A 27,620-nucleotide genomic window follows, 5' to 3' on the forward strand; every position below is an offset into this window, starting at 1 on the left:
AACGATGGAGGACTCACACGTCTCTATTTCAAAACTTACTGCAAAGCTACAGTAATCAATGTGTTGTGGTACTGGCATAAATTTAGGCATATGTATCAGTGCCATAAAAATGCAAATTTTAGAAATAAACCTCTTCTTTTAAGTTCAATTGATTTTCGACAAGTGTATCAAGGCAACTCAAAGTGAGAAAGAATAGCATTTTCCACAAAGGGTGCTGGGACAAATGGTTATGCCCGTGGGGAAGAATGAAGTGGACCCACCATCTCATGCCATGTCTGAAAATTAATTCAAAATGAATGACAGACATAAACCTAAGGGGAAAAAACTGTGTAACTTTTGGCAAAAAACTTTGGGGGTAATCTTCATGACCTTGAAATTGGAATTGGCTTTGTAGATATGGTACCCATATCACGGGTGAAAAACATGAAACACGGAGGAATTGTACTTCATTAAAATTAAATACTTTTGTGCTTCAAAGCCCACCATCAAGGACAAGGAAGACAACTTATGAGATGAGATGATTGAAAAGACTGGAAAATCATATATCTCATATTTAACTCTATTTGCAATATCTAATAAACACTTACTACTGCCTAATAAAAAGGACACAGCCCAAATAAAAGTGGGCAAAGGATTGTGATAGATGTTTCTCTAAAGAACATATACAAATGGCTAATAAGCTCAAGAAAAGATGCTCAGTGTCATTAGTCATTAGGGAAGTGCAAGTCAAATCCACGTTGTGATATCGCTTCCCACTCTCTAAGATAGCTGAAATCAAACAGACAATGACAAATGTTGGCAAGGTTGTGGAGGAACTGGAATCTTAAGACATTTCTCATGGGATTGTAAGACGGTTCAATCACTTTGGGAGAGGGTGCAGCAGTTCCTCCAAAAGTTAGAGTTCCTTTATGACCCAGCAAGTCCACTCTAGGTATTCACCCAGGAGATATGAAAAAATAACTCAGGTAAAATCCTGTACAAGAGTGTCCATAACAGCCTCATCCATAAAAGCCAAAAAGTGAAAGAATCTAAATGTCCATCAACAGTTGAATGAGTAACCATTATATGGTAGTTAATCGAATGTACGAGCCACAACATTGATTAATCTGGAAAACATAGTGCTTACTGAAAAAAGCCAGTCAAAAAGGTCATGTATTGTATGATCTGATTTATAAAAAACATTCACTACATGCAAAATCAGAGAGCCAGAAGATAGATCAGAGGGTACCAGTGGTTTGAAGAAGAGGGGAGATTAAGTCACTTAAATACATACAGTGTTTTTTTTAAAAAAATAAAACAGTTCTTAAATTACATGGTTGTGATAGTTGCACAACTTTCTGTTTTCTAAATTTTATTTTATTGTACTAAGAACACGTAACATGAGATCTGCCCTCACTAAAATTTTAAGTGCAAAATGCCATATTGTTAACCATAGGCACAGGCTTGTACAGGAGATCTCAAGAATGTATTCCCCTTGCACAATGGAAACTTTATACCCATAGAACAGCAACTCCCTGTTTCCCCCTCCCTCAAGGTTCAAGCAGCCGACATTGCACTCTGGTTTTTAAGATTGACTATTTTAGACAGCTGAAGTATTTAGAACCCACATTATTTGTGTGTGATGGCAGGAATTCTTTCTTCATGGAGGCTGAGTAATGTGCCATTTTATGTATATACCACATTGTTAATATGCATTCATCTGTCGATGAACACTTAGGTTGTTTCCATATTGTTTTTAAATTTTGACTGTTAGATGTAATGCTTCAACAAAGGTGGGAGTGCATATATTCCCTTCAAGGTCCTGATTTCAATTCTTTTGGTTATATACCCAAAAGTGGGATTGCCAGATCATATGGTCATTCTATCTTTAATTTTTTGAGGAACCACTATGGTGTATTCCATAGTGGCTGCACCACTTTACGTGCCTACCCCAGTGTGCCCGTGTTGGAATTTTTACACATCTTCTCCAAAACAACACTTGTTGTTCTTTCTTTCTTTCTTTCTTTCTTTCTTTCTTTCTTTCTTCCTTTCTTTCTTTCTTTCCTTTCTTCTTTCTTTCTTTTTCTTTCCTTCTTTCTTTCTCTTTCTTTCTTTCTTCTTTCTTTCTTTTTCTTTCTTTCTTTCCTTCTTTCTTTCTTTCTTCTTTCTTTCCTTCCTTCCTTCCTTCTTCCTTCCTTCCTTCCTTTCTTCTTTCTTTCTTTCTTTCTTTCTTTCTTTCTTTCTTTCTTTCTTTCTTCTCTCTTTTTTTTCTTGTTCTTTCTGTTTTGATAATAGCTATCTTTCAAAGTGTGAGGTGATGGCTCATTGTGGTTTGGATTTGCATTTCTCTGATGAGTAGTGATGTTGAGCACTTTTTCATACACTGTTGGGCATGTGCATGTCCTCTTTGGAGAAATGTCTATTCAAGTCTTTTGCCCATTCTTTAGTCAGTTTGTTGTCTTCTTTTTTGGTATTGAGTTGTAGGAGTTCCTTGTATAGCTTGGATATTAATCCCTTATCATATATATCCTTTTCAAATATCTTTTCCAATAAATCTCCTAGAAGAGAACATAGGTGAAAAGCTCCATGGCATTTGACTTGGAAATGACTTCTCGAATATGACAAAAAGCACAAGCAGCAAAAAGCCACATTAGATAGGTGAGACTACGTCGAACCAAAAACCTATGGTGAACCAAATGAAACAATCAACATGGTGAAAAGGCCACCTACGGAATGGGAGTTGCTCAACTTTTTGAATATACTAACAAACACTGCACTGTACTCTTTTAAAGGGTGAGCTTTGTGGTATCTGAATTGTATCTCGATAAAGCTGTTTCTTTTAATGAAGGAGGAAAGAATCGCTGAAGGAATTCAAAATGTTCCTAACTTATTCCTAAGTTAACATACGTGCTAATATATTAGGATACAAGTTGGAGGGATATTTTTGAATTATTACAAAATGAAACCTATACGAAGACTTCCAGGAGGCTGAAAACTTAAATGTGGTAGGAGGCTTCCAAAGCGGCCTTTCTGGCAGAGTAGCAAGGTTCCAAGAACCATGTCAAGACAAAACTATTTCTCAGGCATGACCTTCGTGATTGTTTTTATGTCTCAGACTCCCATGAATCCTACCTGCTTTCCAATCCTGGTTATGCAGCCCTCTTATTGACTCCATGTGCAACCTGGTATTCTTGCATCTGTTTTTTTTTTTGGTTGAGCAATCGTGAGTGTTTTTCTGTTGTTTCTAACCAAACATACTGATGGATACAGGAGGTGGCAGATGTAGGTGTTATTTACGTCTATAAAGTGAAAGGAAATTTCTTAGAGAAAAAATGTAGAAAAGGAGGAAACAAGGCCACAATCTGGAGCATATCAACAAGTAGAGGAGTTTAGAAGAAGAGGAGACAGGAAATAACTCAAAGAATAGGATCTATCCTGGAAGGAAGATCACCAGAAGAGGATGGTTTCATGGAATCCACAAGATTTCAAGAGATCGATAGTGGCCAGTATGTTCAATGCTACTAAGAGGGCAAGCCAGGTCAGAGGGATGATAATTGGATTTGACATCGTGTAAGTTACTAAAGAGCATGAAAAACAAAAAAAGCATATTGGAGGACAGAAGGCCATGCAAGACATCGGAGGTGGAGATGAGGAAGTGGTGACAACCTGTTCAGACAACTTACCAGGAAAGTTTTGCTGTGAAAGGCAGCAGGTATGTAGGAGAACAGCTGGTAGGGAAGTGTTGCCAAGGGAAGGTATTTGTTTAAAATGGAGGACAGTGGAGCATAATTGTATGCTGATGGGAATAACCGCTGGAGCAGGAGAATGTGAAGATGCAGAGAAGCAGTGGACATCTGCAGGAATACAAAGTGTGAAACAGTGAGGGGCAAAGATAGGATCAACCAGAGAGGCTGACTTTGTTAAAAATATGAGCCACCAGCCCCATGCGTCATGCTCTCAGTTAAAGCCATGCTGATAACCTCCATCCCCGGGGATGGCCAAACTGAGTATGAGGGATTGGCAGGGCAGAGATGTCCAGAGGATGAGAAAATGAAGTTTGAAGTCCACAGGATCCAGGCTGAGTAACGAAGGTTAATGTAAACTGACAAATTCAAATTTTGAGAAATGTATCGGTCAGAGATACTTTTAATTTTTTAAATTTAATTTTATTTTTTTCTGCAGATGGGGTCTTGCTGTGATGCCCAAGCTGGTCTTGAACTCATGGCTTCAAAGTGCAGCCTCCCAAAGCTCTATGCAGTGGTGCTGTCATAACTCACTGCAGCCTCAAACTCCTGGGCTCAAGTGATCCTCCCGCGTGAGTCTCCCGAGTAGCTGGGACCACAGATGCGTGCCACCATATAAGGCTAATTTTTTTTATTTTTATAATTTCAGAGATGAGGTCTCGCTACATAGACCAGGCTCGTGTCCAACTCCTGGCTTCAAACAATCCTCCTGCCTCAGTGTCTTGCGTAGCTGGGGTTATAGGTGTGAGCCACTGCACAGAGCTAGGTGAGGGATTATGTGACACTCATAGCTCCTTAGTGTTTGGGGATTGTCTCTGGGTGTTCATGTGTTCACAGGGAGGTGGAGACATAGACAGATCCCATTACTGAGAAATAAAGAAATCCCTACAATGAAGCACATTAATGGAGGGGACTTCCTCCTTTCCAGGGAGAGAAAAGGGCAGTGCTCAAAACAGGAAGAAAAGCCACGAACAGGAATTCACCGGAAATGGAATGTCCTCAGAAGATCTTATCTTTTCCATGGGAGGCAGGGGGTGGGTGATTCTTTTTGGATTCTAGCAGCATGGATACTTAGCCATCGCTCGCTAGTAGTTTGTTCCACTGTCATTTCATGTGGTCACTATTGACCCTTCACTGAAGTCTGTAACTGGCATAGCGTCTACAGTCCTGTGAGTGGTGTTTTTGGGGATTTAAGGAGCAGAGCAGTCAAGCGAAGCGTTGCCTTCCTGGCATTGCCATTCCCCATTGGTCCTTCTCCAAGGGAAACTGGTCGTGGTCATCCAGACAGAGACCAGCAGCTGAGTGGATCTGAGATCCCCTGAGAGGGGTGTGCAATACAGGGGAGTCACTCGCAGGTGAGCACTCAGGGGTGCATATGAGACAAACCCCCTGACCCAGAGGGGACTGGATGTCGCGCAACATCCGTGGAGGTCGGGAAGATGGGCAGAACTTCATGTGGTTCCTTCTGGCGTAGGGCATGGCTATGGGTGTGGGTTGCACCATTGCAGTGAAGTGGAGTTTATTTAGATATTTTGGACTGAGGGGTTCCAGGACATGGGAAATGGAGGGCGGCTGGGTCCCAGGAGAGGAGAGTGCAGCTGGACAAAGGGACTTCTGAGACTCGCTGGAATAAACGGAAAGAAGAGAGGGGAAGTTGGGGGCATATGCCCAGCTTTTGAGTTGTTGTTTATCACAAATTTATAGTGTGGGACGTCTCATGTCCTGCCTGGCACCCTGTTTGTCCAGCCTCTGGTAAGGGGAGTCAATACACAGGAGGTGGTGGGCTTCTCAGGAAGAGGGGCAGGGAAGAGGCCTCTCATTAGTTTGGCTGCTTCCAGAAGTGGGAGACTATCAGAAACCTCCCTCCTCGGAGTCTCCCCAAGGCCCGGCGGAACAGGAGTGTGGCAGGAAGGGGGAGTCCTAGGAACTGGTCCCATGGTCTGGGCAGAGGTCTCCCAGGCCACAGAGGAGAAGAGGGAAGAGCTGTGTCCTATGTGACTCTGGCAGGAAGGATCAGGGAGCCCTTCTGAGACAGCGTTTCTGAAATCGGGCTGGCTGGAACTTTCTGTCAGAAAATCGGAATGACTGAAAAAACTCCCCTACTATGACAGAGGCTAGAGGGTGGGAAAGAGGAAAGTGAGTTGGGGTAGCGGGAATCCTAGGTTCCACAGGCATGGTTTGCAGGTACAATACATTGTTGGTAACATGATGGCTCGGGGACAAACAAGCCTGTCTCCAAGCCGTGCAGGTGCATTGAGAGGATGTAGAAATTCTGGATTCATGTCGGGCCCGTCTGCATTTCTGCCCTCCTCCACCCAGCATTGAGGGGAGGGCAGGGTAGAACTAAAGCGAATGTTCTTTTCAATCCCTGAATAGGGGCTTGCGTACCTCAGAGGAAGACAGAACACGCACATTTCTCTGCGTTTGTCTTTGTCTCATCCTTAGTCTCTAGACCATTAGCCCCTGTTGCCATGGGAACTGAAGCTGAGTGTCTGATGCATTCATTGGGCTGTGGGAGAAAAGCAGAGTTGGTCCTTGAAATAAAGGCCCCTGGGAGAGGGGATTCTAGCAAGGCAGTCACATCGAAAGAATTCACAATTCCCACAGATGTATTGATCCCTGCGATTATTAGTACGCACACACACACACACACCCCCCCCACACACACACTCCCACCCCATACACACACACACACAGGCTTCATCCTGAACAGAGATGATGTACGGTGCATCACACTGGCTGGCCCGTAGGGTTCTTGTGGGAGAGGCCAGGTCTCTGCGACCATGAAAGGGGTTGCAACTGATACAGTCAGGGAGGGATCCCAGGAAGGGGAGTGATTCCCTTAAATTTGCTTGTTGAAACAGGCAGGGTAAAGGAGGATCCAGTGCAGAGCTTGGATTCAGCAGAGGTGGCTGTCGATGTGACCGGTCGCCCTGTTTGGGTGGGAAGGCCCCGAATGACACATGCAGCCAGGCAAGAGCGGTCCCGTGCACCCTTTGCTCTTGGCTTATCCAGCTCCTCCCTCTGAGATAGTCCCACGGGGAGCCCCAGATTGACCTGGGATGGGGATCCCCTCTTTCCAGAGGCACGGTAGGGTTCTCAACGCTGGCAGTTTTCTCCTCCTTACCCTTTCTCCCTCACTGCCCCTTCATCTTGCCCCCCCGCTCATCAATCACCCTTTGGTAAAGGACCTCTCCCCTTGTTCCTCTCTCTTTACTCCCTCATCCATTCCTCTACACTCCTTTCCTCTTTCCTCTCTCTTCCTACCTCACTTCAGCCTCCGTCATCACCCCTCATCTCCCCTCTCTGCTCTCTCGCCTCCATGCCTTGTCTTTCCCTTTGTCCTCCCTCCGAGTTCCCATATCCCTCACTGCCCTTTCTCTCCCTCTTTCCTTCCGCATGTTGTCCTCTCTGGTTTTCCCCTCCTTTTGCTTTTTCCTTCTCTCTAGGCCGTTCCTTCCCCTCACCCTCCCCACCCTCCCTTCCCCTGATACTTACCCAGTGACTAATCCTTAGTTCCTTAAGTGGCACTGGGCGTAACGTGGGCCCTATGTGTTTAGCTTTCAGCCTCGGAGGGCAGTACATCCTAAAGTGAATCACCAACTTAATTATTCCTCTGCAAATTACCATCAGTGATATGAGATTCAACGACAAGGAGCTGTGAGAGTGCACAGGAAGGGAGCTCATTTCTGGGGTGGGCTCAGTGAAGAAAATGTCATTGATGATAGTCTCTGTTCTGCCATCCACCATCCTCTGCTTGCCTCTTTCTGTCACTGCCTTCCCTTTTATGTTGGGGACAACTCTCCTCTTCTATCTTTTGCAGCAGGGTGGGACTCCTCTCATGGTGTCCTGCCCTCCACACCCCAAGGTGTGAGTTCTCATGAAGTCCAACCGGATGCCCATTCCCTGCAACCTGAGCACCCAACAGACCAAAGAGCACGAGGGGTAGTTTCAACTCGCCCAGGGACCCTTGTTCTTGCTCCCAGGTTCCCCAGGGCACCTTTGGTCATGTACTTCACTCACCCTTTCTCTTTTTCACCTTCACTTCTCCCTTCTCTTCCCCCTCCCTCTTTCCTGGCTGCATCCTTCTTTCTTAAGGCTTTACCCCATAAAGACAAAGAAACTGGCTGAGGAGACAAAAGAAAGAAAGTAGCAGAAGATGGTAAGGAAACAGGTGAGTGACATCTGACTTAGCTGATTAAGAGAGCTTGATCTTTTTGGAGGGCGTGGGGGGTGCTTGCTCTGTCACCCAGGCTGGAGTGCAGTGGTCCGATCATAGCTCCCTGTAGCATCGAACTGCTGAGCTCAAGGGATCCTCCAGCCTCAGCCTCCAGAGTAGCTGGGACTACATGTTAATTTTTTTTTTTTATGGTTTGCTTTTTTAGAGACAGAGTCTCCCTTGTGTTGCCAAGAGAGCTTGAGCATCAACTGGCAGTGAGGACAGCCGGAAAGCAACCGACTTACCCCTCTCACCAGACCTTCCAACTGTCTGCCACACTGGCATTGCCATGTATCCCTGCATCTTGTTGGTAATGGTGGGGGCTGTAAATTGCATGATTGCTCTAGAAAGTGTAGTTAAAAATCACTTAGACACCCAGATCCCCTCTCAGCTCCTCGTAGCATGACAAATCGCTCTCCCCCAACTCTGGGAGTTGGAGGCCAAATGTACTGTCTGCACAGCATGAACCAGCAGATTTATGGGCTTTGGAACTTCAGACTCACTTGAAGGCATACATCCCAACCCAGCATAGGGATTTCGGTTGCTGTCTACAGCAATCTGCAGTCCCTCACCTCCGCTGGAGTTTGGCGTCCAGATTGCTGGCATCTTGCCCCTTCTCAGAGATGCAGGAGAGTCTTCCTGTGTAATCTAAACTTCCCCAGAGAGGAGACTTAGTAACATTGGCAGGCAAAGACCTCTGGAGTTTGCTTCGTTAGCAAGCTCAAAACATTTTCTCATTTCAACGTTAGTTTTTCTTAGAGCCATGGGTTACTAAGGAGGATGTTTCTTAATTTACAAACACATACAGGGGTTTGTAATGATCTTTCGTTATTGGTTTCTAGATCCCATTGTGGCATTGTGGTCAGAGAATATACAAATCGCTGAAGAATCCATTGTTTGTGGACATTCCTGGGATTGTATTCATTTAAATATCTTTATGTACATTGTAGTGGAATATAATACAAAAATGGAGTTGCATGAAAAATGAAGGTACCGCTCAGTAAGTGGTTCCACAGGGACGTCTGATCCCCTATGATCTGGGTTAAGAAATGGTGTACTGTATTGCCGGCAGCTCAAAAGCACTCTCATGCCAGTCACTCTTGTCTTCCACCTCGGCAAATCTAACCACTCTTGTGACTTTTAACACTTGAAGATAATCCCGCCTGTTTGTGAACGCATTACACGTACGTAGAATCAGTACAGTACATATTTTATAATCTCGGTTTCTCTTGGCAACATTAGGTTTTTCTCCTTACTACTGACTTCTGTCGTGCTGTGTAGCTGAATTTCGTTTCTTTGCCTTCCTGCGCAGTATTTTGAATTGTATGACGATGGCACAATTTATTCATGCCTTTTATTTCTAATGGACTCTTCAGTAGTTTCCAGCGCTGGAGTGTTAGTGTTATTATTGTGGTGCACGTTCACAAGGATGTCCTTTGGTTGACATGCATATGCATTTAAGGCTGTGCTTGCAGGACTGCTTTGATTACTTTTTCTTCCTTCATGGCACTGTAAGTGGTGACAGTGGATGTAGCGGTTTTTATTTATTTATTTATTTATTTATTTTTCCCTGATCTCAGAGGGAAAGCTGTCAACATGTCACCAGTAAGTATCGTTGTTTTCGTAGGCTTTTAAAAAATATTCTAACGGAATCAAGAGAGTTCCCTTTTATTTGCAGTTGGCTAAGAGGTTTTATCATAAGTGCATGGTCATTTAAAAAAATCAAACCCATGAAATACTCTTCCTGCATGTGTAGGGAGTATCATATTTTTTCTCTTTCATACATTACTTCTGAGAGATAGATTTTTCAAGCGCTGAACCGCTTCATTTCTAGAATACTCGACTTTTTTGTGATACGTTTTCCTTTTTGGAGATTTAATTGATTTGTTTTGCTAATGCTTTATCCAAGATTTCTTCTTCTGTGCTTATGTGAAAGATAGGCCTGTGCATTTCATTTCTTACCATGCCCTTTAAGGTTTTTGCCTCATAAAATGGGATGGAAAGCATTTCCCCTTTTTTATGTTACCTGGCAAGAAGGTAAGATTGACATTCTTTCCTTCACAAATGTTTTGTAGAATTAATCGGTGGCAGCATCAGAGTCTGTAGGTTCTTGTGGCTGTTGCTGTTGTTTCCTTCAGATTCCGCCCGTTTAGAATTTGTAGGACAATTCAGATGTTTAGTCTGTTTTCTGTCATTTTGTTATCCAAAGTTTCACATTTGTGGGCATAAAGCTGTTCATGATTTTGAATAATGATCTCTTTAATATCTTCGTTGCCCATAGTGATGTTTTCTTAGCCACTCCAGACACTGGTTGCTTCATTATTTCTCTCCTTTTTGTTCAGGCCCACACAAGGCATGTCTTAATCACATCATCTTTACAAAAAACCACCTCTGGCTGTGTTGTTTTATCTTTAACTGATTTGTACTTTTATCGTTATTTCATTTCTTCTGCTTTCTTCAGGTTTAATCTGTTGCTCAACGTGGTTGGGAAAGATGCAAATGTTATGTCTTTCTTTTTCATGCAATCTAGACAATTAAAATATATCCCATAAGTTTTCATCAGGTTCAAAATACTTTGTGATTTCATTGGTGATGTTTTCCTTGAGCTATGGGTTATTTAGAAAATAGGAAATAAAAAGGATGCCTTTTCTAAAGATAAAATGAAGTGAAATAAAAAGGATGCCTTTTTATTTCATTTTCTTGCCTAATTGCCCTCCGAACTTCCGGGACTATATTGAGAAGAAGTAGCAAAAGCGGGCATCTCTGCCTTGCTCCTGATCTTAGAGGAAAAGCTTTCACTCTTTCGGCATCTAGTACAGTGTTCACAGTGAGTATTTTATATAGGACTTTTGTGACGCTGAGGTTGTTTCCTTCTGTTCCAAGGAGTTTGAGTGTTTTTGTCACGAAGGGAGCTGACTTTTGTCAGATGCTCTTAGTGCATCAATTGAGCCGATCATGTGGTTTTGTCCGTCATTTTGTTGATGCCGTACACTAAATTAGTTGATTTTCATTGATCGAAACTTCCTTGCATTCCACGAATAAATCCCACGTGGTCATGGGCCTTTCATGTGCTGTTGAACTCGGTGTGCTAGGTTTTTGTTGAATATGTATGCATAAACATTCTTTTGGGAAGTGTGTGTGTGTATGCGTGTGTGTGTGTGTGTGTGTGTGTGTCCGTGTGTTTCTGGTCCTAATTCTTCTTTAAATGTTTAGTAGAATTCTCCACTGAAGCCATCTAGTCCTGGGGTTTTCTATGTTGGGAGGTTGATGAATACTGGTTAAGTCTCCTTACGAGTTGTCGAGATCTGCTGAGATTTTTTACTTCTTCAGGAGTCAGTCTTGGCAGCGTGTATGTTTCTCAGAATTTATCTATTTCTCCTAAAGTATCAAATTTGTTGGGGTATAGTTGTTCCTGGTCTTCTCTTTATAATCTTTTTTGTTTCTGTAGTATCAATTGCAATGCCCCTCTCTCGTTCTGAGTTTAGTTATTTGACCCTTCTCTGTTTTTCTCTTAATCTGCTTAACCTATGCTGACCTTTTCAGAGACACCAGCTCTTAGTTTCATTGCTTTTTTCCTATTATTTGTCTATTCTCCATTTCCTTTATTTGTGCTCTAATCTTTATTACTTCCTTCCTTCTGCTAACTTTGGGTTTACGTTGTTCTTCCTTTTCTAGTTCTCGAAACATAAAGACAGGCTGTTGATTTGAGATCTGTCTTCTTTTTCACTGTAAGCATTTACCACAATAAACTTCCCTCTTAACACTATGCTTTCCCTGCATCTCCTTAGTTGTGGTATGTGGTGTTTTCATTTTCATGTGTCTCAAGATCCTTTCTAATTTCCTTGTAGTCTGTTCTTTGACCCATTGGTTATTGAAGAGAGTGTTGTGATTTCCACCTATTTGTGACATTTTCAATTCTCCTTCTGGTATTGCTTTCTAGTTTCATTCCATTGTGGTCAGAAAAGATAATTGGTATGATTTCGAACCTCTGAAGTTTGTGAAGATCCTAAATGTCAACACAAAAGCTAAAGCATAAGACCTCTGGAAGAGAATTCAGGATAAAGCCTTGAAAAACTTGCTGTAAGCGAAGGACTCTTCTAGCTATGACACAGAAAGCAATAGCCACGCAAAAACACGTTAAGTGAATTTCATCAAATTTAGAAATCTGGTTTTTCATCATTAGAGAAATGAAAAAGCAAACCATTCATTGTGGCAATGTTTGCAATATATACTACCCGACAATGGAAAAGTTTGCACGCAAAAAACCACTCATAATTCAGTATTAAGACGACAAATCATAATCAATGTGCAAACCATGTGAATGGTTCTTCACATGCCACACCAAACGATATGCAACTGATCAAGAGAAGAGGCTGGGGGCCAAGGTCACTAGTGGAAGCAGTGGCAAAGCTGGGTCAGAGATCTCAGGCAAGTCACCTCCCTTCTCTGAGTCGGTTTCCTCAAATGCACAGTAGTAGCTCAGACGATCTTTGAGGGTGTCATGAGGTAGTGGGCAAAACGCCCTTGGCCCAGGGCCTGATGACGACGAAAACAAAGAGGAGCAGCAGGATGGATGCCCAGGAAGGAAAACACCCAACCTGATGTCTCAGGAGGCTGGGAGGGTGGTGGCAGGCCTCAGAAACCTAGGGTGGAGCCTGTCGTTCAGGGAAGCCGTGAGGGGTGGCGATCATGCACAATGAAGGGAGATGGGGAGCGGTATGTGCACATGGGCGGGAGGGTGGGTGTCAGGAGAGAGTGCCCAGCAGGTGGGTTTATCACCCCCAGGACACTGCGAGCCCCTGGATGGCAGGAGCGGCCGACAGCAGGGCCCAGTGCACGCACCCCGACCTCAGAGGGTCCCAGGTTCAAGTCTGTGCTCTGCCACTTCCTGGCTGTGTGACTTGGGGAGAGCGTCTTCCCTCTTGGAGCCTCAGTTGGCTGAGACCATGAAATGGCCTTACTGCCCCCACCTCTCGGGCTTGCCCGAGAAATGGAAACATAGGTCCAGACAAGAAATTGTACATGAATATTCAGAACAACTTTATGCATAATGTCAATAACTGGAAATAAGTGAATGCATGAATGCTCGTCCATCGCCAGGCCTGGGGCAGGAGTGATCAGAGGGAGCAGGCCCGGCTGAGAGAAGGTTGTGAGTGCTGTCCACTGCCACAGCAGGGCCCCAGAAAACACGTGCTGACGTGGACTGTGGGCCTTTGCGGTGTGGGGTCTGCAGAAGGTCCCAGGCTGGGGGCAGGAGGGAAGCCTGCCTGGGTCTCCTGTTTGCCATGTGAGTGAGGTGGTGGCCATCTCCAGGGTGGCCGGTCTGACCCTCCTGCAGGATGTGCAGTCCAGTCCGCCCCCATTTCCCACCAAGGTGCTCCTGCCTCCCTGCTCTCCTCCTCTCTTCCCAGGTGCCCTCAGTGCTGCCCCTACAGGGTAGGGGGAGTGGGTCCCTGGTGAGGCCCCACCGCTGCAAGGTGATGTGAAAGGGGGAGTGTCCAGCAAGCCTGGAGGCCTGAGGAGTCCGTGACCTGGCCAGCACCCTGCCTCTGAGGGCTGCTTCTTGTTCCTTTCCAGTGGAGCTTTCGTATCTCAAGTGCCTTCCACACACAGTGCTCAAACTCACTCCCATGGCTTATGGTGACGACTCCCACCCTGATCCAAGGACAGGCATGTGCCCGCTATGTGCACAAGGGTGTCTGGGGAGGTCCTGGCCAAATAGCATTAAATTTATGACGCCAAGGGTGGAGTCCCAGGCATCCCTCATCTCTTCCACAGCCCAGACCACAGACCAGGAGACATAAAGGGAAGGGGACTCCATTGTGTGTGTGTGTGTGTGTGTGTGTGTGTGTGTGTGTGTGTTCCAGTAAAACTTTGGGACTGGATTTCTGTCAGAGTCCCAGAATGTCAGTGTTGCCAAGCATGGACCCAAGCACCAGAGAAGCAGAAATCACAGCGACAGCCAATATGGAGACCCACCCAATGCCTTTCTGACGGACAGCTTCTGGGCTGTGCAACCAATGCAGTCCAACGCTCACCAGGGCTCCCTATGTGGCTCCATGCTCTGCTGTTGTTGTTTTGAAATCCTTCATAGTTTTTGACAAGGAGACTCATGTTTTAATTTTCCACTGGGCCTCCCAAATTAGGCAGCCCGGTCTGGGTCAGGATCTGGCCATGGTGGAGATGGCAGCCCCTCCTGGGGAAACAGAAGCTGGGGCTGGGTGGGGAGTGGGAGGCAGGGAGCCTTCCACTGCTGTTTTCCCTCCGTATCTAGGGCTCTGTCCTCCCAAGCCCTGGACATTACCGGGGAACTCCAGAAAGCCCTGGACACTGTCCCTGCCTGCCACTGAGCCCTTCCCAGGAGACCAAACTGTCTCTGCCCTCACTGTCTTGTACCTGAAGCATGTGCAGCCCTACCTCAGACCCCTCCAGACGTCACCCAGCCCTTGAACACACCGGGACCTAGGTAGGCCTGGTGGTGTCCTCACTGGGAGAGCCCTGCTGCTGGGGGAGAAGGGCTGTGAAGCCCCAAACAGGCCGCCGTTCCATCACCGGCAAGGGGCTGTGTACGTGTGCACCGTGCGTTGTTTTTATTACATCCTGCTCCCTCAGCAATCACGGCCCACTACCGGCCTTCTACCCACTGGAGGGCTGCAAACATCACTGCGGGGCCCACCTCATTGTCTGTCAGACTCGGTACCGAGGACGGGGTCCTGAACTGTGTGGATGATGAGCCAAGGGTTCCAGAACATCGTCTCCAAGAAGGGGGTGTGGGAGGTGGATCCTGGTGAGAGCCTTGGACCCTGTCCCTCGGCGGGAGGGGCAGTGGCACCAAGCTGCAGTCTTCCACCCAACCCCTGCTCTGGCCCCCCACCCCTGCCATGTCCCTGGGGCTGCTGAGCAAGGAAGGCTTGTAGAAAAATCACATAACCGTGAGCACTGGAGCCTCTCCAAACTCCTGGTCGCACACTCAAGTGTAACCAACCTCTGCACCTCCCAGCATCCCACCTGTCCCTGTGGGCCTTTTTGGCAGAGGTGGGGCCCACCTATCCCAGAGAGCCTGAAGAAATGTCCTTGCTACAAGCCCAAGCATGGCCAGGTATAGCAACGGGTGTGCAGGTAAAGGAAGAAACGTCCAAATTAATTTTGCAACTTTAATGTAACACTGATACCCAAAACATGAAAGCGCAAGGAAAAGCACAAAATGAAAGCAGGAAGAGCAAAGAGAGCTTCATCTTGCATGCCACCTCTGACTGACAGGAAGAAGCTGCCTAGGGTGCTGTGTCGAGAAGGAATCTGAGAGGAGGCACTCTGGCTTGGCCAGTAAGATCGCTGCAGTTCGTCAACGGTGCCTGTAAAAGCACAAGAACCAAAGTGACAACATCCATGGACACACGCGAACCAGGGAGGGATATACGTAACAAATAAGTGTCCGTCCATGCTGTTGCCATTGCCCCCAACGCCCCCATCCCGGCCCTCCCTCTGACATCTCACCCCCCTCCGCAGCCCTCCTGCAGAGTCTCATTTCTCTGCTGAAACTCTTACTGGATCCAGGAGAAGAAGCTGGCGCCAGCTCTGGCGGCATTTCTGGTCCGGATGGTGGAGCTGGTGCTAGGGCCATCTAGGACGCTGGTGCTGGCCCCTCCATTGGTGCCACTGCTGACACCAGCTCTCCACGTGGCCCTCCTGTTGGCACGGTTGCTATTCAGAATGTACTGATGGTATCTGGCCCAGAAAGCAAAGGGGATCCTGGCCCAGGCGTCGCCAAAATCTCCGTCCTCATCCCAGGTCAGGAGCTCGACTTGTATGTCATCCCAGCTCCACCGTCCAATCAGAGCTTCGTCCCCGATATTCATCTGGGCCCTCATCTGGGCCCTGGCATGTTCCTCGGCCATATCCACATCCATTGTCTTGAAAGCATCATCCACAGCCTCCAAGAAATGAGCCTTCCATTCCCGGGGGTCTCGGTTCTGATTCTGTGGAGGAAAAGGGCAAGCATAGACACAGAGCTACCCCACAGTGGCTGAGCACCCACGGCCCGCCTCGCCCTGTCCCGTGTGCTTTGCGAAATGACGGCAAAATCAGGACCACAGGGATCAGGGACTCCTACTATCCTGTGCCAGACCTGGGATTTTACCCCATCTGTGACCTCGTGTAGGGTGCTCTGGTGCTTCTGTGAGTGTTCGGTACCCTCACTGGAATATGGGGTAATGGGAAGGAGGCCTTGACCAAGAAACAAGCAAGGTATGGAGAGCACCACCCCCAGTGCCGGGCACCCAACAGAGGCTCTCCCTTACCTGGGCGATGAATCTCAGGACCCTCATTTTGCTGGTCTCATGGCGGGCTCGCAGGCCCCAGAGGAATTCATACTCAGGTGGGTTGCTGTTAGGGATCTTCTTGTATTCCAGGTACCTTGGCATGAGAGGAAAGTAAACTTTGCTTCTAGCCAAGCAGACCTGTTGCTGAACGGATGGGTTCCAGGGGGCCCCTCCTCAACCCGATGCTGCAGCTCAGCTCCTGGAAGAGGACTGCCCTGCCCCTCCAGCCCTTCACTCATGCCCAAACCCACTCCCAGGACTTCTGCCTGCAAAAGTGAGGCCTTCAAAGCCTCTTGCCATTGGTCCTCCCCGGAAGCCATGCGGAGGTGCAGGGGGGCCACATGTGGGGCATTTGTCTGTAGCGAGGCCACAAGTTTGTGCCCCTCATCACAATGGCCCCAGCTTCCTGTTGGGTGTGTTGTAAACAGAGGAGCCATTCTTCAGGCCGCCTGCTCTGAGCACACCCCACCTTGAGGGTCTTGGCCACATCCCGGCGGAGCCCTGGAGAGGCCCACCAGAGGAAACGACTGGAAAGGAAGAAACAGTCAGCCAGGAGAAGCGTGCTCCAGGCATCCTCCTCAAGTCCTGACCCTTTGTTGGTGTGCATGCGCGCCTGTGCGTTGGCAAGTCCTCCAGGGACAGGGAGAGGGTGGGCCCTGGCCTGAAAATCAGGAGAGTTGGGCTGAGGCCCTTACCAGCTGGGAGCCATGCTCAGAGGCGTCCCCTCTCTGAGCTCCAGGTTCCTTAGGTGTAAACCAGGGGGGAACTCTCGTGTCAGTCTACAGGGCAGGTGCTCAAGGAGATGGTGGCCGTTATCACACCCCACACCGTGTTCTCAGGTGACGTGCGCTCCCTTTTCCCAAGACCCCCCTGACCTTCGGCTCCCCACACGCTCGCATACCCCCACTGCCACTCACTCCCAGGCCAGAGGCACCCATCCCTCCAGTTGAAGATGTGGGACAGGGAACTGCTTTCTCAGCCAGACCAGCACACAAGGTATGCTCGAGTGAGAGTCGCAGTTAGCTCAGGTGATACTTACTTCTGCTTCACAAAGTCATCTGTGATGAGCTTCCTCAGATCGCCGAGGAATGGGTGCCTCACCCTGAGGGCAAGGAAAGGAATCCATGAGCAGAGGCGGTGGCAAGGGCCCTCCCTAGCATGACTATGACTTCCCAGCCCACGGGGAGTCGCCGTGGAGGCCTGGGCATGGAGCGGAGGCCAGACGACTGTTGGTCAGGGAGGCCCCAGGTAGGGATTTGATGGAGCCCCTGACTCTGACTGTCTCTCTTAGATGTCATCTGGGGCCACAGAGCAGAGAGGGGGCTGAGCAGCGTCCGGCACCGCTTCCCCATCCGCCCCGGTGAGACCCTTTGCTCTCTACCGAGCCCAGGGCGCCCCACGCCCTTGCGCCAGACCACCAGGCTATTGCAATCCCGGGACCTCTTTGGCCAGAGGATAGCACCGAGGGGAGGAGCTGGAGAGGCCAATCATACCCAGGGCGCAGTCCCATCTTGCGTAGTGCCTCCCAGAGGACAGCTGCGAGGGGAGAGGAGGTACGAGAGTTTGGCACCCAGAAGATGAGACTACGGGCAGCCCCCCAGTTGCAGGTCCAGCCACTCACCCTCGCTGGCACGGTTGCCATTCATGAAGATGATGCCCAGAATCACCAAGAGGAGACTCAGCCTGGGAGTGTCCTTGGTTCTAAAGGTGTAGAAAGAGAAATCCTGTGTAGCAGCTATTTGCCTGAGAGACACCACCAGGCTCTCCCAACTAGCCTCTCTCAGGTTTCCCAGCTTGAGGGGAACTCTTCCCAGGACAGGCATGGTTCACTAGCTGCTGGAAGACCATTCGCACCTCCGCCTGAGACTTAATCACCTCCTCTATAACATGGGTACTAACACTTCCCTGAAGGACAGGGCGAGGCAGGGAGCCGAAGCTCTGCAAATGGCAAACGTGTGTCCAGAGATGATGGCTCCAGACCTTTCCTGCCCCTTCCACATCAGGACCTACACTGAAGAGGAAGCTCTCCCCTAGGCCAGCTCTGCCGGGCCCAGGCCAGGCAGGCAGGAGGAAGAGGCAAGCCACTTTCCTCCGAAGCTTTGGGGGTAAAGCCCGGCAGCAGCTTGGGGAGACCTGACGGCAGCAAGGCCTCACCCCAGGCTATCATTCCTTTCATCCAGCAGTCACCAGGCAGCCCTCACTGTGTGTGGGAGCCATGCACCGCACTCAAGCCCCGTCTTCCTGCTTCACTGAAGGGGTGTGGGCAGGGAAGGGACACCACCGAGGAAGGCCACAACCCGCTTTCCCTTTCTTACTTTCCAAGGAGGCGAGCTGAGGAGTCCCGTGTGCAGACAAGAATATACAGGTGTTCTTCCTTGTCGATCTCCTTCAGGTGGATCCCAAACTTCTACATGGGGGAGAAAACAGAGTGTGAGATCCAAACCCCATGCTGGGCAACCTGCTGGCAGACAGTGATTCCCTGTTAGAACTGCTCCTCAGCAAGGAATCCAAACTCGTGAGCGAGGGCGGAAGAAGACAGCACACGGAGGACCTTCGCTGTGGGAGCTGATGCTGGCAGAGGCGATGAGACCCACCTGGCGAGATGGCGAGACACTCAGAGAGCATGAGAGAGAGAAGCCGAGGGCAGGAAGCACGAGTCAAACCGCCAGTGCAGTGGAAGCTCAGAGTCGGAGAGGTTAGAGATGGCTCCAGAGACTGGGCCTTGAGGGGCTGCAGGGTCGCCCCACCCTATGCCCGCTCTTCCTCCACAGAGCTACTCCCATCCTGCACCCATCCTGCACCCACCTTTTCCAGGGTGTACGTTGCTCGTTCAATGATCTCAGGGAAATGTTCATCATATTCTCTGATGACATCCTTCAGCATGTCTGCAGGAGGGGGAAGAGTTGGAGAAAGCACCTGGGCTGAGCAGGGGTCATAGAGCTGTAGCCCCTTGGTCAACCCCGCCGAGGGTGGTGCAGCCAGGACCCCGTCCTGTGGCGACGGAGGGGACCAGCCGCAGCACCCAGGCAAAGGGATGCCCACAGACTAGGGGATGGCGAAGGGGGCACAGGCTGCCTACCTGCGCGCTTGATGGGGATCTTCTTGTAGTCCTTAATCATCAGGTATTTTACCAACTTATTTGCCTGGAGAAGGAGGAACATGCGGGGAGGTCAAGGCATGGGTGAGGGCAGAGACATGGCCCACAAGGGAGGAGAGGAGGGAGATGGGGGAGGGTGGGCTTCTTACCCTCTCTTGCAGAAGCGTCACGTTGCGGGGCGGCAGGCACAGTACGTGCCTTGAGGGTATCTGGGACCTCGGGGCCACCGGGCGCCGAGGGGCCAACTGAGCCCGCACCGTCAATGAGGGCTGTGATGCTCTCCAGGTGGGTGGGACCGCAGGAGGCTCTCTCTCCTCCTCGCTGCTCTCATACTCATCATCCAGGTGCTTGGACTGTATCATTGGAAAGAGGAGAGACTCAGGGCTACCAGGCTCCCCGTGCCAAAACGCCCCGCACGCACCTCACCCGTAGCAGGCTCTTGGAAATAAGAGCAGTACCAGCAGCGGCTGGCATGTGCTGCATGCTTACTAAGTGCCAGGCACTGAGCCAGCCTCTTCTCCCACCAGTCCTGAGGGTAGGGACTACGTGGAGTGAAAACATGCTCAGCAAACTTGTGTTGGAGAAACATGGACTAGCTGAGAGGAGAGGAGGGGAGGAGAGGGGAGGTGAGGAGAGAAGGAGAGGAAAGAGGAGAAGAGAGGAAGAAGGGGGAGAGGAGAGGGAGGAGAGGAGCAGGAAAGGGAGGAGAAGGAAAGGACAGGAGCAAGGGGGTGTGGAGGTGGCAGGGGGCAGGGGGATCTCACCTTCTTGGTCCTCTTGCCTCCCATCCTGGCCCAGGGCTCAGCACTGTGCTGAGCAGTGGCAGCAGCTGCACCCTCCGGCTCAGGGATGCTCGTGGCCATCTTGGCCTTGGCAGCAGCTGCTGCCACAACGTTCTGAGGCTCCACCCACCGAGTCTTGGCCAGCGCCTTCCCTGACTTGGTGGTCTTGGGCCGGGTGGCTGCCACCTCTCTGCCAGGTCCAGTCTGGGGCACACCGGAGGCAGCACTGGGGCCCTCCGTGGCAGCCTCTTGGGCTGGGGCAGGTCTCTTGGGGCGAGGGAAGGCCATGCCACTGACCCCCGCCGGCTGAGTGAAATCAAAGACATCATTCTGACCCAGGAAGGCTGTGCTGGGCCGGGTGGTGTCCACCTCCCTGGCACACGGAGCCTGAGAGAAAGCACAGGCCCTACTAGGGCCCTCGGTAGCAGCCTCCTGGGCCGGGGAGCCTGTCTGGGACTGTGTGGAGGTCACCGGGGCCCCGGGGGCAGCCATCTCACTGGTGACTAACATCTGGGAGGTCTGCGGAGAAGCAAGGGGTGGCTCAGGGGTGGGCCCCTGAGCCTCGGCGGCGTAGGTCGTGGGCTGGGTATCCTCTCCTGAGACCTGCGGCGTGGCCACCCGGTGGCTAGCGACCACCTGAGTGAAGGCGGTACGGGCAGCGGCGGCAGCGGCCCGAGCCGCACGGTTGGAGGCGGCGGCGCGGGCTACGTTGGCAGCACGGGCGGCGGTCTCATTGGCAAGTGTGTCCGGATCCAGTTGCAATGCCTCCACCAGGGTCTGGGCCAGCACAGGGTTTTCCAGTTCCCAGGGCTCATTCTGCAAGGCCAGAGAGAGGGGTTGGGGACGGCAGGTCACTCGACGACACACTTGTGTTAGCTTGCCTGTGCTGGCCAGCCTCTTCCCAGCAGTCAGCCCTGAACACCCCAAGACCTTCCCAAATCCTCTTCTTCCGAGCAGGAGAGGAAAGGTTTGGGGAAGCTGGGCAGTCCTTTCCCACACAACCCTCCTTGCTCCCCCCTCCTCCCTCCCCCATTCACAGGGGAAAGGCCCAGGCCAGCAGGTGGCCTCACCGATAAGATGCGAAGGCCTGGACCCAAGCTTCCGAAGGCTCTGAGGATATGGATGTCAAAGCTGGTGAGGGTGCCGTAGCCACCAAACGCACCGAATTCTTCATAGTCGTTGCCTTCAACCATCTCTTCCTCCCGGACTTCGTCGCTACCCTCATCCATGTCTTCAACACTGTAGTTTTCCGATTGCACGCTGAAGCTTCCCTCAGCCATGCTGCGGGTCCCAGGGAGATGAGAGCTCAGCCTGAGAGGGAGGGTGAAGCAGCTGCAGGGGGAGGGGGCGGGATCCACTGGGAGGCGGGATCTCTCGGGAGGTGAGGGGCGACAATCATCAGGTTACTAGGCAATATTAGGCAGTAGGGGGGGGGGGGAGGGGGGGGGAAGACGGTTTGGCTTTCTGATGGGGTAGACCTGGTCAGGGACAGAGCCCACGGAAAGGGACAGAGGAGGTCGCAGGAGGCACCGCACTGAAAGCGGAGTTTAGGATGGGCAGACTCGCCATCCCAGCGGCTAGATTTGAAGAGGGGGTGTTCTGGAGGGCTGGGGTCCGAAGAGTCCCGAAGGGGATGCATTGGGGAAGAGAGAAACAAAGGGTTTGGATTTAAGGGCCAGAGAAGGGGACCGGGATGAAGGGGGAGCAGATGGGAGAGCTCAGACAACGGGGACAGCGGCAAGCGGCAAGCTCTGCGAAACAGAATCCCAGGGACCTTTTGGCTAGGTCCGGGCGGGGGGCCTAGGTGGGGCTCAGACTAGAGCACTAGAGGCGGATGGAGTGGGGGCCTCAGACCTAGGTGAGGCTCCAATCGGAGCGCTGGAGATCTCAAACGCGAGGACTGGGCACTCCAGGAAGGGGGCAAGCGGTCAGCTCAGTTCGAGTAATCTAGGAGTGGTTGGGGTGGGGGTGGGGCCTCCGCTCCAAGGGAGCTCAGCTCGCAGCACACGGGTCCGCTAAAGGGGTGAGGATCCTGGGCTCCGGTTTCAGTAGGGCTCAGATCGGGGCGCCTGGGTCTGATGGTGATGGGGGCTCCTATCTAGACCTTGGGTCTAATGGGGTTCCGGTTCTGAGTGCTTGGGCTTTGTTCAGATCCGGAGGCGGAGGGAGGGCGCAGCGTGTCGGGTTCCACTCGCCCTCTCCCGGTCCTGTCTGGGGCTGGATCCTTACCTTCTCTGGGGCTCCAATGGCGTCCGTCCTCAGCACCAGGAACCCCGCAGCCGCGCCCTCGCCTACTGCTGCCAGCACAGCAGCCCGGACCACCCCGCCCCTTTTCTCCGTGCACCCCCCGCGGCTGGGTAGCCTGCGCATGCGCGGACCCCTCCAGCCCGCCCGCTTTCCCAACAAAAGCCCTTTCCTCCAGGTCTCCAGTGCGCATGCGATTCCGCGGGTGGGTGGGCGGTGGGGTCGAAGGTAGGGTGGGGGGGCTCTTCCCGCCAGATCCACTTCACCTCTCCTCCTCCTCCTCCTACTGCGGGCGCGCACACTCATACCCTGCAGTGCAGCTCGACCCACCCAATCATCTCTTCTCAGTCCCCCCACTTTTGCACAATGCTTCTCTGTCCTGCCCTGCCCTTTCACCCAAACTCCTCCAGCCTGGTCTGGGATACACTATGCCCCGTTTCCCCGGCATGACCCCTTAGGTCACAATTAGCGAGGTCTCACAATTAATAAGCTGGGTCTCTAAACTGCAACAAGTGGAAATCCTCAACCTGCGGGGCTACGAAATGGACACGGCCAGAGGATGGCACTTCGCATTGTGTGCTTCTCCACTAGCCAACTCTCTGGCCCCCAGACATCCTGGGAACATCTGCTTCCTCAGCTACCCTTTATGCAGCTTGTATGTCACAGAGGGATCTGTGCTGGGGCTTTTCTTCCTCTCACAGCAGCGCTGGGAGGTGGATGTCAGCATCCCCATTTGACAGATCAGGAAGCTGAGGCACAGACACACTGCATGAACTAGACCACAGAGCCAGGAAACAGAAAATGCAAAATTTGGGCCTGGGTCTTCCGGACTCCAAAGCCCACCTCCTGCTCCTGCTGGCCTGGGGACTGAGGCACCTCCGTTTGAGTGACAGACCTCTCCCACCCCAACATCTGTCCCAAAGAAGCAAGGTTTGTGCTGTAGAAGGCCTAAGCTCATGCTCTGCATTCAGGACACAGGGAGACAGAGCCCCACCCCCGCCCTCTCCCCGCCCCCCCGCCTCTGCGGCTCTATGTGGGTCCATCCAGGTATGAGAATTGCTCCACCGGGTCCACTCTCTGCTTAGATTGTCAGGCCTCTTCCTTATCAGTGATACAATCACGCTGCCGCTGAGACCCTCCTGGTATCCGTCAGGACAATCAGACACCTGTGTGTCTGACTAATTACTCCACAATCTACAAGCCCAGTTCAAACTTCACTTTTGAGGTCCAAGTGCATAGTACATTCACCCGCCTATGTGACATCTCAGCTCGGATGTCTTTTGAGGCAGAAAATGCTGTGGTCTCGTCTGCAGTCGAACCTGGACTGTTTGTAAAATTTGTAGTAGATTTTTATATTTGTTTTTATGTCAGCCTCACCAGGACCCCTGTGTATGAATGGAAGATATTGCTAGGACCGCAGCTTTTACTCTCCGCTGACCAGTATCCATTCTGCCTGTCTCTGTGGCTTTCTCCAGCTGTTGTATATCAATCTCTCCTATCAGCTGCCTGTGTCTCTTTAGCCCTTCCCCTGTAACATGTCCTCTGCGGGAGAGAAACACACCCTACAAACAAAAGCCTTCAGAAAGTGCTACATGCTAATCACTCCAAAAATCTACAACCTCAGTCTGAACTTCACTTTTGAGGTCCAAGTACATACATTCACCCACCTACGTGACATTTCCACTTGGATGTCTCAAGGGCTCTTCATGGTTCACCTGTCCAAAACCGGTCACTTGGTATACTCACTCCTCCCATACACTCACACATCCCCCCGCCCCACCCATCTTCACAATCTCAGTAAATGGCACCATTATCCACACAACCACTCACTCCAGAAACTGGGAGTCATCGATCACCACTCCCCCCTTTCTCATACACTGCATCCAGACAGGCAAGCTCTGAAGGGTCTCCAGAGCTGCCTCTCTGTGCAGCTGTCTCCTCTCCATTACTCCCGGCAAATTCTGGTCCTATGGACCTCTTGAGCTCTCAACTCTGTGTCCTTCACTCAGACTGTCCGCCAGGCTGTGTCCTGTTCAGCTCCCCTGTGCTGCAGCCTGCAAACTCTATCTGGGCAACAAGTTGGTGGAATTGGGTGATCAGAGTGCTCACCTGGTCAGGTTCCCTTTCTCTCAGCGATCACTGTCCCATATGCAGGTGATGCCATAACGTCAAGCCTTATAATTTTTTTGATTTGTACGTATTTAGGCGAGACCGTAAATCCGGTTCCTGTTAATCCATCATGGCTGGAAATACAAGTATTTCACTGAGCCCTGTGCTTTCAGGATGCATCCATGTTGCCACGCATAATCTAAAGTATATCCGAGGGGCTATGCACAGAGAATGCATGGGACGCATTCCTGACATTTTACCTATCTGCTCTCCCAGAGATTTATCCTTTCTCCTAAGTAACTAGAAAATCCGATAGAAACATAAGAAACATTTAAATGTCCAAAGAAATGAATGACAGCACACTTCTCATTAGCAATATGCAAGTCAGAAGTCATGTGGCACACCATCTTTAAAATCGTGAAATAGAAATAAATGTCAACTCTTAAGTCTGTACTCAATGAATATCTTTTTAAATGAAGTTAAAATAGTAGGTGTTTAGACATACAGAAGTTGAAAGAATTGATCATCAGTAGACTTGCACTGTAACATTTTTTAAAACTTTTATGTTGGAGGGTACATGTGAAGGCTTGTTACATAGATAAACACGTGTCACGGGGATTTGTTGCACACATGACTACATCACCTGGGTATTGAACTCAGTATCCAATAGTTATCTCTTTTCTGCTCCTCTGCATCATCCCACCCTCCCCCTTAAGTAGACCCCAGTGTCTGTTGTTTCCTTCTTTGTGTTCATAAGTTCTTATCATTTAGCTCCCAATTATAAGTGAAAACATGTGGGATTTGCTTTTCTGTTCCTGCGTTACTTTGCTGAGCTTATAGCCTCTAGCTCCATGCATGTTCCCACGAAAGGCATGGCCCTGTTCTTTTTTATGGCTGCATAATATTCCATGGTGTATACGCACCACATTTTCCTTATCCAGTCTGTCGTTGATAAGCATTTGGGTTGATTCCATGTTTTTGCTATTGTGAACAGTGCTGCAGTCAATAGTCCGGGTGCATGTGTCTTTATGGTAGAATGCTTTATATTCCTCTGGCTATATACCCAGTAATAGGATTGCTGGGTCAAATGGTAGTTCTGCTTTTAGCTCTTTGAGGAATTGCGATACTGCTTTCCACAATGGTTGGACTAATGTACACTCCCGCCAACAGTGTGTGTGGGTTTCTTTTTCTCGGCAACCTCGCCAGCATCTGCTCTTTTCTGTTTTTAGTAATAGCCATTCTGACTGTTGCAAGATGGTATCTCGTTGTGGTTTTGATTTGCATTTCTCTAGTGATCAGTGATATTGAGCTGTTTTTCATCTACTTCTTGGCTACATGTATGTCTTCTTTTGAGAAGGGTCTGTTCATGTCATTTGCCCCCTTATTAACAGGGTTGTTTGTTTTTCTCTTGTACATTTGTTTAGGCTTTTTATAGATGCTGGATATTAGACCTCTGTCAGATGAACAGTGCTGCAAAAATTTTCTCCCACTTTGTAGGTTGTCTGTTTACTCTGTTGATAGTTTCTTTTGCCGTGCAGAAGCTCTAAGTTTACTTAGATCCCATTTGTCAATTTTTACTTTTGTTGCGGTTGCTTTTGGTGCCTTTGTCGTGAGAACTTTGCCCGCTCCTATGTCCAGGGTGGTATTGCCTAGGTTGTCTTCCAGGGTTTTTATGGTTTTGGGTTTTACATTAAAGCCTTTAATCCACCTCATGTGGAGTTTTGTATATAGTGTAAGGGAGAGCTCCAGCTTCAATCCTCTGTATATGGCTAGCCAGCACCATTGATAGAATATGGAGTCTTTTTCCCCACCTCTTGTTTTTGTCAGCTTTGTCAGAAAAACAGAAAAGCTTGTTGTAGATGTGCGACATTATTTATGGCCTCTCTATTCTGTTCCATTGGTCTATGTGCCTGTTTTTGTACCAGTACCAGTACCATGCTGTTTTGGTGACTGTCGCCTTGCAGTACAGTTCTTTTTGCTTACGACTACCTTGGCTATCCGGGCTCCTTTTCTGGTTCCATGTACATTTTAAAATAATTGTTTCTAGCTCTGTGAAGAATGTCCTTGGTAGTTTGATGGGAATAGCATTGAATCTATAAATTGTTTTAGGCAGTGTAGCCACTTTAATGACATTTGTTCTTCCTTTCCATGAGCATGGGATGTTTTTCCATATGTTCTTGTCTGCTCTGATTTCTTTGAGCAGTGTTTTGTAATTCTCATTGTGGAGATCTTTCACCTCCCTGGTTAGTTGTATTCCTAGGTGTTTTATTTTTGTGTGTGTGGCAATTGGGAATGGAATTGCCTTTCTGATTTGGCTCTCAGTTTGGTTGTTGGTGGTGTATAGGAATGCTAGTGATCTTCGTACATTGACTTTGTATCCTACAACTTCGCTCGAGTTGTTTATCAGCTGAAGGAGCTTTTGGGCCGAGACTATGGGGTTTTCTAGATATAGAATCATGTCATCTGCAAACAGAGGTGGTTTGACTTCCTTTCTTCCTATTTGGATGCACTTTATTTATTCCTCTTGCCTGGTCGCCCTGACCAGGTCCTTCCAATACTGTGTTGAGTAGGAGTGATGAGAGAGGGCAACCTTGTCTTGTGCCGGTTTACAAGGCGAATGCATCCAGGTTTTGCCCATTCAGTGTGATACTGGCCGTGGGATTGTCACAGATGGATTTTTATTATTTTGACGTATGTTCCTTCAATATCTGGTTTATTGAGAGTTTTTACCATGAAGAGATGTTAACTTTTATCAAAAGGCTTTTCTGCATCTATTGAGATCATCATGCGTTTTTCATCTTTAGATCTGTTTATATGATGAATCACATTTATTGATTTTCATATGTTGAACCAAACTTGCATCCCAGGGATGGAGCCTACTTGATCGTGGCGGATTAGCTTTTTGATGTGCTGCTAGGTTCGGATTGCCAGTGTTTTGTTGAGGATTTTCGCATCGATGTTCATCAAGGATATTGGCCTGAAGTTTTCTTTGTGTGTGTGTGTGTGTGTGTGTGTGTGTGTGTTTGTGTGTGTGTGTCTGCCAGATTTTGGTATCAAAACGATGCTGGGGAGAAGTCCCTCCTCCACAGTTTTTTTGGAATAGTTTCTGGCACCACCTCTTCTTTGTAC

The 27,620-nt window shown here is 49.4% G+C and overlaps 2 protein-coding genes and 1 non-coding gene across 4 annotated transcripts; all 3 read right to left on the reverse strand.

Moving 5' to 3' along the window:
• Positions 1 to 4,435: 4,435 nt before the first annotated feature.
• LOC117078356 (putative uncharacterized protein FLJ39060) lies at positions 4,436 to 7,516 on the reverse strand. Its single transcript, XM_033201920.1, has 2 exons — positions 7,221 to 7,516; positions 4,436 to 6,231 (listed from the first exon to the last, which is right to left on the reverse strand). Exons 1-2 carry the CDS (start codon positions 7,470 to 7,472, stop codon positions 6,112 to 6,114), a joined length of 372 nt encoding a protein of 123 aa, XP_033057811.1. The 5' UTR covers positions 7,473 to 7,516; the 3' UTR covers positions 4,436 to 6,111.
• A 7,565-nt stretch (positions 7,517 to 15,081) lies between these two features.
• On the reverse strand, positions 15,082 to 22,510 carry LOC117077943 (melanoma-associated antigen D4). 2 transcript variants are annotated; one of them, XM_033201495.1, is made up of 13 exons: positions 22,368 to 22,510; positions 21,209 to 21,419; positions 20,121 to 20,954; positions 19,506 to 19,709; positions 19,339 to 19,402; positions 19,065 to 19,144; positions 18,575 to 18,666; positions 17,881 to 17,960; positions 17,753 to 17,795; positions 17,299 to 17,361; positions 16,239 to 16,353; positions 15,487 to 15,917; positions 15,082 to 15,293 (listed from the first exon to the last, which is right to left on the reverse strand). In XM_033201495.1, exons 2-13 carry the CDS (start codon positions 21,416 to 21,418, stop codon positions 15,284 to 15,286), a joined length of 2,226 nt encoding a protein of 741 aa, XP_033057386.1. In that variant the 5' UTR covers position 21,419; positions 22,368 to 22,510; the 3' UTR covers positions 15,082 to 15,283. The 2 variants fall into 2 exon arrangements, with proteins under 2 accessions (XP_033057386.1, XP_033057385.1); XM_033201494.1 differs by having other exon boundaries at positions 21,209 to 21,449.
• Positions 16,599 to 16,726, reverse strand: LOC117078668. The gene has a single exon (XR_004435103.1). It is a non-coding gene; the product is annotated as a small nucleolar RNA SNORA11 (small nucleolar RNA).
• Positions 22,511 to 27,620: the final 5,110 nt, after the last annotated feature.

Source organism: Trachypithecus francoisi, unplaced genomic scaffold, assembly GCF_009764315.1.
Source record: "Trachypithecus francoisi isolate TF-2019V2 unplaced genomic scaffold, Tfra_2.0 Lachesis_group6, whole genome shotgun sequence".
Classification (NCBI taxonomy): domain Eukaryota; kingdom Metazoa; phylum Chordata; class Mammalia; order Primates; family Cercopithecidae; genus Trachypithecus; species Trachypithecus francoisi.